We start from the raw sequence: 11,220 nt of genomic DNA, 5'->3' as shown, positions 1-11,220 counted from the left end.
ACAATGAAACAAACAAATCCATTAATACACTAGATAAACATATTCAAAATACACCTTTGTACAAATATGTATATTTGTATGTTAACACATAAGTTTATATACAGGTATGCATTATGTGCATTTAGAATCTTACATAGATTTATAATAATAATCATATACTTTACAATAATGAAAACACTTTAGATGTCATTATATATTAGTTTGATAGAATTAGTCTTATTCTTTTTAACTCATGCACATGCAGACACTGAAAAAATACATGTGCTGAACACTCAAAATGGCGATACAAACGAGAATACAACATGCACTAAGAAATGTAATTTTAAAACGTTTCTAAAACGATAATATATCTGACATGAACTCAATATCTTAGTCTAATAAACATTTTTCTAATGTCAATCAACATAAACCAGGCATGAAACATGAATAAACTTGCTCTTTAGCCGTTTTTATAATTCGTTGTGAATTAAAACACTTTTTTAGATTAAATACACTTCATAACTCGCTTAAACTCTTTGCATCACCCCTGTCGATTCACACAAGTACAATGAAATTAATCCGTTTTTAATAAAATATACTCGATACCTGTAAAAACATGAGAAGACAAAAGTTATGTCTTTCCACGGCGGCAGTCAGTTTATTACTAAGCGCTCCGAACAGGGGGAAGTAAATCTCTCGCATTATTCATGTGTGCGTAATGCGCCATCTAGAGGTATGGCGGTGTAGTGCCACAAAGATGTTTAACCTTAACTCAAATGTTATCATTTTGTAAAGAAGAAAAGAGAAAAAAAAGAAAGAAAAGGAAAACATAAGGAAATGTATACCCATACTAATGGGGGGGAATCAACTTATAAAGTACATTTTATCATTCCATTACACGTGCTACACAACAAAAGACAAAAACACAACATGAAAGCACGCGGCAGGTGGAAAAACCGCGTGCACAACCCATGCGCTCACAATAAAGACAGGACTGGGAGCGCGAGTGTCCGAATCCCGACACGAAACCGAAACCAAACTAGACACGAGTGCCGGGATCCGAACACCACGCTCCCAACATGAAACAAGGCACGCAGACAAGAGAGCGCACGGCCCCGAGAACACTCGAGACCGTACGCTCACACAAAAACACGATAAGAACGGGAGTGTCAGAGCTCTGTCACAAAACCAAGAAATAAACTAGACCGAAGTGACAGAACCCTGACAGTTATGGTATGATTTGTTTATTAAGGTTAAGTTGTACAGTCAGACACATAAGCATTACTTTAATAAGAGATAAGAGAGATATATTTAATACATATTTGATCAAAATATAGTACCTATGTGAATAAAATAAACAACTATTTGTTATGCTTAACCAATTTAAATAATTGCATCATGCAATACTATAGAATTAACAATAGACTATATAAAAACGGAATAAATAAATACATAAATATATTTACTTACCAATAATAAAAATGTTGTTAAGTGTTTTACTGAAATAAGAAATGCATCTGTTCACACTGATTTCAATAGCAGATATCTTATTATAATGTCCATTGGTATCAATCTTAATATTTTTATGAAAACATGTTTTAAGTTATGATATACCACCACTGGCACGCCATCGGGACTGTGGTCATCGTGGCCCCGAGGGGTGTGGCTCCCGCTGCGGCAGGCGTCCCTTATTTTTCTGTATTGAAGGTGGCAACTGTCTAGCATCTATAAACCTTCAGCACTTCAACAGTTTACTCTACATTAGTTCAACAAATGTGATTTTAACACAAGGAACCATGTTTTTGGTTATCAATACTCACATTTGAAAGCATCCGCGCCACTTTTCTCCTCCGTGTTCGATTATGACGTATCCTCTCCTGTGGCCTCCTGGGATAGAAAAGTATCCATCAAGGAACACTTCAGAATCTGGGCGGAAGCAGTAGCAGAGATTGAATATAATAGGGAGATGGCCTGAGGGTCTGTATCTCTTACCTTTGGAGAAAGCGTAACGGCTAACTTAATCACGTGCGGCACATCTCAGCCTATCGTGTAATGGCAGTGACATCAGTCGCAAAATTCCCTAGTCTGCCTTCTCTTAAAAAAAAAATACATTTTTATCAAGCTATAGTTCCCAACGAATCCCAAGTATTGTTTAGTGTAAAACATGCTGAAGATTAGCAAACAGGCTGTCGATTAATTAAATGATTAGCTATTTCCCCACAAAAGCTGTTTAATCAGCATAGTGAAGCCTCTCATCCATTGGCATCCATTCAAAAAACAGCCTCTGGTCTCCTTCCCTGCGTACCGCCAGGGGCGGAGTGTTAGCATTAGCTGTTACGCTTTTTTGGCTAAAGGTTGCAGGCTTGCCTTCCACTGGCTTTTGCAATAGGCCATCAGGGAACTTCTCACCTACTTTTTTGTGAATACTGAGGTTTCGGACATACTTATTCGCACACCTACTGCTTTTCGCCTACTATATAGTAGAGAAGTAGGTGGTTTCGGACGCAGCGATAGTTTTGTCGTGGCCACGACATATTAGGCTCGTTTGAGATGAGCAAAATCTGCGCAGAACTGATAACCGGTGATGCATGCCGGTCAGAAATGTGTCCGAGGGTGGGCCGCCTTGCTCTGATGTCATGTTGACGAATGTCAAAAACCTCTCACGAGGGCGAGGCGGATGTGTCGGATTCTGCAGTCGAGCACAGTTGCTCTCCACTGACTGCGCCGACAAAAAGCACAATGGGAAACGACTTGATGACGACACAGCTTAATGCTAATTGGTTTAAACAACCGTGATCTCTTTAAAAATGTTTGATTTTAAAACTCTAATTTCATGATTTTATGTGTATAAATTATGTATGAATATTCCCAAACTCTCTGACAGTGCGATCTCTCTATGGGTTATGTGATTGTTGTCCTATTTATAAAAATATATAAAAACATGTCTGTAATTAAAGTTAAAATGATTGATACCCAGCTAACACTGTTACGTTGTGATGAAAAAATATTATGAATATTATGAATATGAATATTTTCAAATATATTTCAAAATATACAAAAAATAGCCAAAAATATATTTGCTAAAATATATTTTCAAATATATTTACAAAAATATATTTTCTAAAAATATATTTTTTCGCCATTTTTTGTATATTTTAAAAAAATACATTTTAAAAATATATTTTTCAAAAGCATTTAAAAATATATTTTGCCCTACATATATTTCAACCCAAGAAAATACATTCACATGTGACATTTGAAAAACGTTTATTTGTTGTCTATAACATGTGAACATTTGAATAAAAATCAGCAAGGAACATACTTTACAATGTTAAAAAAATATTTTTACAATATTACAATATATTGAAAAAAAAAAAAAAAAACTTTTTGCTTTCAAAAAGTCTCAGTTTCCCAGTTCAAATCCTCAAAGCCTCTTTGGATACATTTGGAAATCTCTTCTTGACTGTGAGACAAAAATAAGTTATTTTTTTAGTTAACTAAATGTTTCTAGTAAATTTTCCTTTCACCAAGTATTGACTTACCTATATGGCTGCCATGGTTTCCTCGTCAAGGGCACTCCACCACTGTAAGTTTTGCTCTTTGCTCCTACAAAAGACAAAACACAATAACTGAACATCTGTACAGGTATAGAGGGCATGCACTTTGTCTTCTGACTAGTTTTGGATTTCCTGATATTTTTGTTTACACTGGAACTAAAACAACATGTATACTGGATTGTAAAGATATTTAATGGGCATATTTTTGGACAGTACAGTAAAGAAACTGATGATTGAGGAGAGGTCGAATTAGCCTTTCTTTACACTTCTGCATTACATTTTCAATTTTACAAATGAAGGGATAGTGGGATATCACAAAGGCACATTGATTTAATGTATGTAGGAGTTATAACACTTCCTGATTCCCTTTTCTCACCATAAATTTGTTGCCTCGCCATGGCCAAACCGTTTGAGATATCCAACATCCGTTTGCAATTTAACAACTTCAATGTCTTAGCACCAAGTTAAAAAAGTTTGGTATAAATTGTATAAAGCCTGTATGAGTAGAACTTGTTTTTGTCACAAGCTGGGCTAGAACTTGGGTCTCTGGTGTGGTGGTTGAGAGATTTGCCACTAGGCCACAGAGGCTGTAACATTGGATCCAAACGAAACACTCAAGGCAGAACTCCAGGCAATGTCGGTTTATTTTAAAAAAAGTCTTTGCAAGCCAAAAATCCAACAAAAGTTCTTCTCAGACAGAGGCATTAGTAACATGAGAGATAAATGAAAAAAAAAAACTACATAGGAAAATAAAAACTCCACGAGGGGAGAAAACAAAACTAGGGCTCAGAAAGAATCAAATAACTAAGAACACCTTACTTGAGGTAGCTTGGAAGGACTAGGAAGGACTAGGAAGGACTAGGAAGGACTAGGAAGGACTAGGAAGGACTAGGAAGGACTAGGAAGGACTAGGAAGGACTAGGAAGGACTAGGAAGGACTAGGAAGGACTAGGAAGGACTAGGAAGGACTAGGAAAAACAAGGCAGGTAGCACGCAGCCAAGACTCAAAAACCAAGTGAGGAACAAAGGGAAAAAACACTGCTAAAATACCCTAGGATAAACAAGGCACAGGTGACCTGGATAATGCTAACAAGATCAAACGAGGAAGAATTAAGGCAGAGGGGAACACAGGGGACCTCTAGAGGCATGGAGACAAATTACAGGAGGTAGAATGCTGACAGTTTTTTCAAAAAATTCACATTCAACCCAAAATAGATGACTTCCTGTTGATGGGAGCTAATAACTGTAAATTAGAAAGTTGTCTGGCTTAATGAGAACAATATGTGTACTGAGTTTGGTGACTGTAGTTAAAATTAATCCCCCCACTTTTGTCAAAACGGGGCGCTGTAGAGCCCCTCCTCCCCACCCATTTCTAGGGTTTTGCCCATGTCTACTCGCTGACATCCCTGACGTGTGTTTCATGCAATTTAAAGCAAGCTAAGAGTCTCAAAAGCATCCAAAACGAATATTAAAATTTGATGTGTTGCCATGGCAACAGCGCCAAAGTGATCACAATTCTTTTCAAAGGTCTACATTCACCATGTCTTGACAACATTATTCTGACGAAGTTTGAAGCAAATTGAATAAAAATTAGAGGGTGATCTCTAAGCATTTTGAAAGTGACACACTTCCTGCTGCCAGTTGGTGGCACTATAACTTTGACTCACAAAAGTCATATCCATGTGATCATCCTCGTACAACAAACACACAGCTGAAGTTTCATAAAAATCAATCAATGTATGATAAAGTTATAACACATTTCCTGTCTCCCTTTTCTTGCCATAAATTTGTTGCCTTGCAACAAAATCCGCTGGCAATTTTTTATGATCAATGTCTTGACTTCATGCTGACAGAGTTTGGTAGTGATCGGATTAATCACCTAGGAAGAGTAGGACATCCCATAATAACTGACTTCCTGTTGAGCTGGAATATAACTTAGAGCACAAAAGTTGTTCGTCCCGATGAGGTCTATATGTGTAGCGAGGTTCATACTAATGCATGCAAGCGTTTTTGATATATGGACCAAGTTTTTGGAGCCTATTCAAGGGGGCGCTGTCGAGCTCCCCTGCCACTCCCGGATACCAGCTTCTGCCCGGCACAGATTCCGATGTGTGTGCAAAGTTTCAAGAGTTTTTGAGCATGGTAAGGGCCCCAAAAGTGCCCGAATAGTCGAAAAATAAATAAATAAATAATATATATATATATATATATATATATATATATATATATATATATATATATATATATAGCTGCAAGCAGCAATGACGGGCCCAAGCCCAGTGGCACCGTCACCCCGGTGGCTTCAGGGCAACTGTGCACAGTGGGCAATGAGCATTTAAAATGGTTAAACATAAAAGGTTGTAAGGAACCCCCCATCGGCCCAAAAACGGAATCCGACGGCCTGGGCAAAGGTTAACGCGTGTATGCCTTTTCAGTGCCTCAGTGAAGTTCACTTAATTTCACTTGTTTAATCTGACTCCAATTTCAAAAGATTCTTATTCTTAGGTTGTGCTTCCAATTAGAAATTAATCATTAGTTATGCCTTAATTTAGAATTTTTATTATTCTGATTACCTTATATCTTCAATTATTTCGTTCACTGCAGTCCCGGTATCGCTTTAGAAAAGTCACTTTGGCCAACTGAGTGCTCTTCCTGGACACAAACTCATCAGTTCTGACCTTAAACATTGGATGCAGGGTAAATATCTACCTTTAAGTCGGTCACGCTCTGCTTACTCGTAACAAAAAGTTTTGATATATTTACGAAAACTGCAACTTATTTAAGGCAGCGATAGTCAGAAATCGAAATGGACTTAATTGATGTGCCCCATGCTCTATCTATTAAACCTTCCGTATGATCAATCCTGAACACAGATTTGCGGTAATACCTTCACTTTAATCTACTAGAAATAATGAATTAAGAATAATACAGAATAAACCAAATATAACATTTGTGTCTGGATACCTGCATTCTGCCATCATCCTCCATTTACAAAGCAGATGACAGTATTACCATTCCATTTATCACTCTGCCCTTCTATGACTATAACAATAAGAAGAAAACTAACGGATACAATAGGGGCTACAGCACCTTCGGTGCTTGGCCCCTTAAAACTAACGGATACAATAGGGGCTTAACTAATGAACTTAACATAGAAGATATTACATCGGCAGAGCTCCTTCATGTTACAAAAGATTCAGCAGAAAAATCTGGCTCATTACATTTTTGTTGCTCTACGTTTACCTCATTACCATTCTCCATCATCCCCAACAATATACAAAACACTTGCAACTTCCCGTACAGGCCACCAATCTGTAACACTCTCAATATTAGTAAGGTTACATCAATAAAGAGAAAAACAGTTCAGTCATTTTCATATGCAAAAAGATGTGTATTATACCAACACCCAAATTATATTTAATTTTACCACATGAACAAAGTCCACCATTTTGTAATATATCATAGTCCCCATAGTCTTTGCACAAACAGATGAAACTCCCACGTATCTCTTACCATGAATTTGGTTAGTCCCAGACAAATGTACCCCAGTCCTTTGTGCTGCGTTGTGCTGCGTTGTAATAAAAGGTCCAAACAGTAGTAATGTAATGTTTGACACCAAAGCTTCGAAGCTTGTATAAAAATAACGAAACATCTCACAGTGAAGCACTGTACTGGAGCTTGATTCACTAGACCATTGACCATTCAATTGACCATTCTCTTCGTTTATTTTGATAATATATGCCCAAGCTTGGCTATTTTTTTCCCCCAAAATTTATTCACAGACTCATTTAGTCTCATTATGTAGAAATGACATGTGAAAGTATATTTTTTTTGAATATGCAAAATATGCAAATGTGAAAGAATTTTTTTTATATAGACCAATTATTTGCATTGTATTATGCGCTTTTCATGGCACAAACTGATATATTACATGAAACAGTCAAAAAAAGGCTGGGTCGTCTGGGAAGCAAAGGCAGTTTTTTCCACCTTTTGACCACAAGATGTCGTTAGTGTGCACCGTTTTGAAAAGCTTCGAGTAATGAACCTTTTTACGATACAGTTGAGGGGAAAGCCTAGGTGCTCCACAAAGCTTCATTTCGCCATCACTTCCAAACAGTCACGAAACGCCCCAAAACACACAAGTATATCTTGCCAGTGAGGGATTAGCTGCAAACAAGGGGTGTGTCTCAATCAGCTCCCTAGTTCAGTAGTCAGGGCACTAATCAGGGAGTCGGCCACTTTAAGGGCTGTCTCAATCGTGAATCCTTCCAGGGCACTGAACCGTTCGCTCCCTAAAAAAAATCCCACAATGCACCATGAAAACCAGAGAGCATCGATGCTCACTATGCTCCCTTAACAGAAGTTCTGAAGCGTGAAACTTAAATCACGTGAGCCAACTCACTACACATAACGATGTGCGATAGACATCTTTAAAAATACAGACCATTATTTTATTATATTTCCGCATAAACCTACATCACTAGACAGGTAATGAACATAATCTAGCTAACATTTATAATTTATTTACGGTTGACATGTTGCATGTATATGTAACAAGCAAAGAATTCATCAATGTTTTTTAAATAACATTATAATTAATGTCAGAAAGATATCAGCTCTGCTTTTGTTCATAAATATCAGTAGTGATGTTGTACAATGAGGACGTTGTCACGTTGCCGGAAATAGAGTCATAAGTGTCCCAATGTGTAGTGAGCCAGCATTCTTTACTGTCCTTATCAGTGCCCGATTTCCTGTACACGATATACTGATTCACGAGCTCGGGAGCTAGGGAACTGATTGAGACACACCCAAGGATATCCACCTAGTAAACTAGAGGTCCATCAATTGGAAAAGTTCCCGGGAACAACAACACACCACACATTGGTTCCTATACACATATGAAATCAGCATTCATGAAGAAAATCACCAGACAGGAAGAGACAAAAACAGGAAATAATACACGAGTCCAGCACAGCATTATAGGAAATGGAATCAAAAGATCATAGCATTAGTAATCAAGATATACAACTTGATTACCTTAATGCAATTTACATTCTTACACAACATACTGACATAAATTCAATATCGATATGTAGAGGTGCTACACACTTACTGAACAAGTACAGCAACTTAAAACATATCTGTAACGGATCTGGTGTGTTCTAGTCACCACACAAGGAAGTGCAGATACAAAGTCTTTAATTAAACTCAGTAGATAACAGGAGAACCAAAGTAACACGAACACACTCTAAAAAAAAAAAAGACAATACAGGACAAGGAACTCAAACTGCAGGCTTATAAACACAGCAGACAAAGGGAGAAACTAACTAGACACACCTGAACTGAAGACACTAATTAATCAGTAACTAAGGGAACTAAATAATGGCGGGAAACTGAACAAAGGAACAAAGGAACATGTGATAAAAGACAAACAAACTCATAAGAACAGAACATAAATGTGACAATAACTTACCTGGTCTCAAAAAATAAGTATATTACACGTTTTGTTAGACAAGGGAACAACTGTTTGATTACATTTATAGTCAGAAAACAAATTATTGTTATATAGCTCTGTCCCGTATTAAGCGAGGTACGAAGAATGGACCCCTGGTCTTACTGTGTGTATCAGTGCATTATTTTGATACATGGCACCACCTTCAGGGTACGACATTTGAACCATTGGGTGCACATGGTCCTCCAAAATGGTTTGGTAGTCTTTGTCAGTGACACAGCCATCTTGCACAAATAGTTAGCCTAGAGAATCCAATGATATTACATCCCAGACCATCACTGATCCACCCCTGTGCTTCACTTTGGTCATGTAACAGTCTGGGTGGTCATTTTCTTTGGTGCTTCTCCACACTAATTCTCCTGGGTGTGGGAAAGACAGTGATAATGTGGTGGTATGCTGACATTACCCTGGATACCGTGGCTCTCGATACACCAAAAAAGACTAGCTGTCTTGGTCACAGATGTGACCAGGGAGATGTGCACCAATCATTTTTCCTCTTTTGAACTCTGATGTGTCTCCTATTATGTTGTATGGGTTGCAATATTTTATGTACAGCTGTGCTATTGCCCTGCTAATTCAATATTTACACTCTGCTCTTATTGATTTGATGTGAAATTAGTGAAGATTGGCATACATAGGCGTGAAACCTCCAACACATATTTGCCAGCGTTTCAATTTCATTGTCCAACCCCTGTGTGTATTGTCAAATACACAAGTTTCTTCTTTTCTTATTTGTACAGTATTGTTGATGGCAAAATTGGTATATGTGAAAATTTGAGGAAAAAAAAAAGATATTTTTTGAGCCTATTAATTCAAGTGCTTGGTTTCCCCTAACGGAATCTATATTTTATATTTTTATTTTTCTATATTTTTAAATACCTTTTTTCATGCTGAAACAATTTGTTGCTAAATTGTTTGAGAACCTAGATTGTCTTTGTAACGTCTTTGTAATGTCTAATATATAAACCCAACAGCAAATAAAATATCACAGGCTGACATTTTTATGCTGTATTCAGTTTATTGCAAGCAGTCAATGCTTCAGAGCAAGATAATACTGAGATTAAGGAACACTCTTCACAGATAATGGCTACAATTACTCAGGCTTACTTCTTTCAAAGACAGTGAATGTCATTTGATGAGTGTGGATTCAGGAAAGAGAACGAGCATATGTCGATTGTGGTTGTCTCTGGTTTGAACCTCTTGGCCCCCTTTGGTTAGCATGCTGTTCTGGATTTCCAGAAGTAATTCTTGCAGCCTGGCTTTCGCTCTTTTTCTCCATTGTCTCTCCTCATTAGGTCCAGTCCACTCTGTAGTAATCCCAGAGATGGGCTGTCAGACTGGATGGCTGCTGGGTCTGAGTTACTGAGCAACCACTGGAGCTCTGGAAGGGAGTATCTCTCTGGCATCTGAAGAATTAAAGCATTTTTTTTTTCAGGTTGGAAAGAGGAATCAATACTTTATTATGCCTTAAAACAACAATATGTGCTTCCAAGATGGTGTATTACTTTTATTCAAATGCATTGAGGTTTTGAGTGTTACCTTAAAAGCTTACCTCTTCATCAGCTGAAGTGCCATGAGATGCCTGTAGCGCAGAATTCATAATCATGTGAGATCGACTGCCTGATATGATGCCTGCTGTCATGGCAAAACAGAGCAGGGAGACAGTGAGGTGAAGTTGGGAGGAGGCCATCTCTGCTGTCTTGTTCAAGGATGTGGTTTGTTCAACCTTGGTTCAAGCCTCTCAGCTGCACTGTGCTCCCTTAATGTGTTCTTGCTTATCTGGACTGCTTTTTATACTGGTACCTCCTCCTGCACAGAGTTAAAATTAGTTGCGCCCTGAGAAGTTTTACAATTTAAATATTAACAAATTAAACTGGTCCCAGCTGGTGTCTTCTGTTCAGATGTAACTTCAATTACAGCTACATCTTGTTTCCATCTTCATGGAAGTAAATTTTTTTTTCTGCTGTCTAAACAAAGTGCATCCAAACGAAGCCGGACCCCTAATAAACCACTAATTAGCCCCCATTACATTGATCTGTTGCTAGAGTGACCTCCCTACCAAAGTTTCTGGGTCATAAATTCTTGACAGCTATCATTGGCAAATGGATGTTACCAGGAAACAGGTCAAATAATACTTTTTTTAAAAAAGGTTCTTACATCTGGGAAAAACAA

General features: G+C 37.7%; 1 protein-coding gene across 1 annotated transcript; it reads right to left on the bottom strand.

The window, feature by feature from the left end:
- Nucleotides 1-10,046: 10,046 nt before the first annotated feature.
- sst2 (somatostatin 2) lies at nucleotides 10,047-10,896 on the bottom strand. Its single transcript, XM_048161618.1, has 2 exons — nucleotides 10,601-10,896; nucleotides 10,047-10,454 (listed from the first exon to the last, which is right to left on the bottom strand). Exons 1-2 carry the CDS (start codon nucleotides 10,736-10,738, stop codon nucleotides 10,263-10,265), a joined length of 330 nt encoding a protein of 109 aa, XP_048017575.1. The 5' UTR covers nucleotides 10,739-10,896; the 3' UTR covers nucleotides 10,047-10,262.
- Between the last annotated feature and the right edge of the window lie 324 nt (nucleotides 10,897-11,220).

This window comes from Megalobrama amblycephala, linkage group LG1, assembly GCF_018812025.1.
Source record: "Megalobrama amblycephala isolate DHTTF-2021 linkage group LG1, ASM1881202v1, whole genome shotgun sequence".
NCBI lineage: Eukaryota > Metazoa > Chordata > Actinopteri > Cypriniformes > Xenocyprididae > Megalobrama > Megalobrama amblycephala.
The sequence above is the reverse complement of the archived record's forward strand: the minus strand, read 5'-3'. Positions and strand labels throughout refer to the sequence as shown.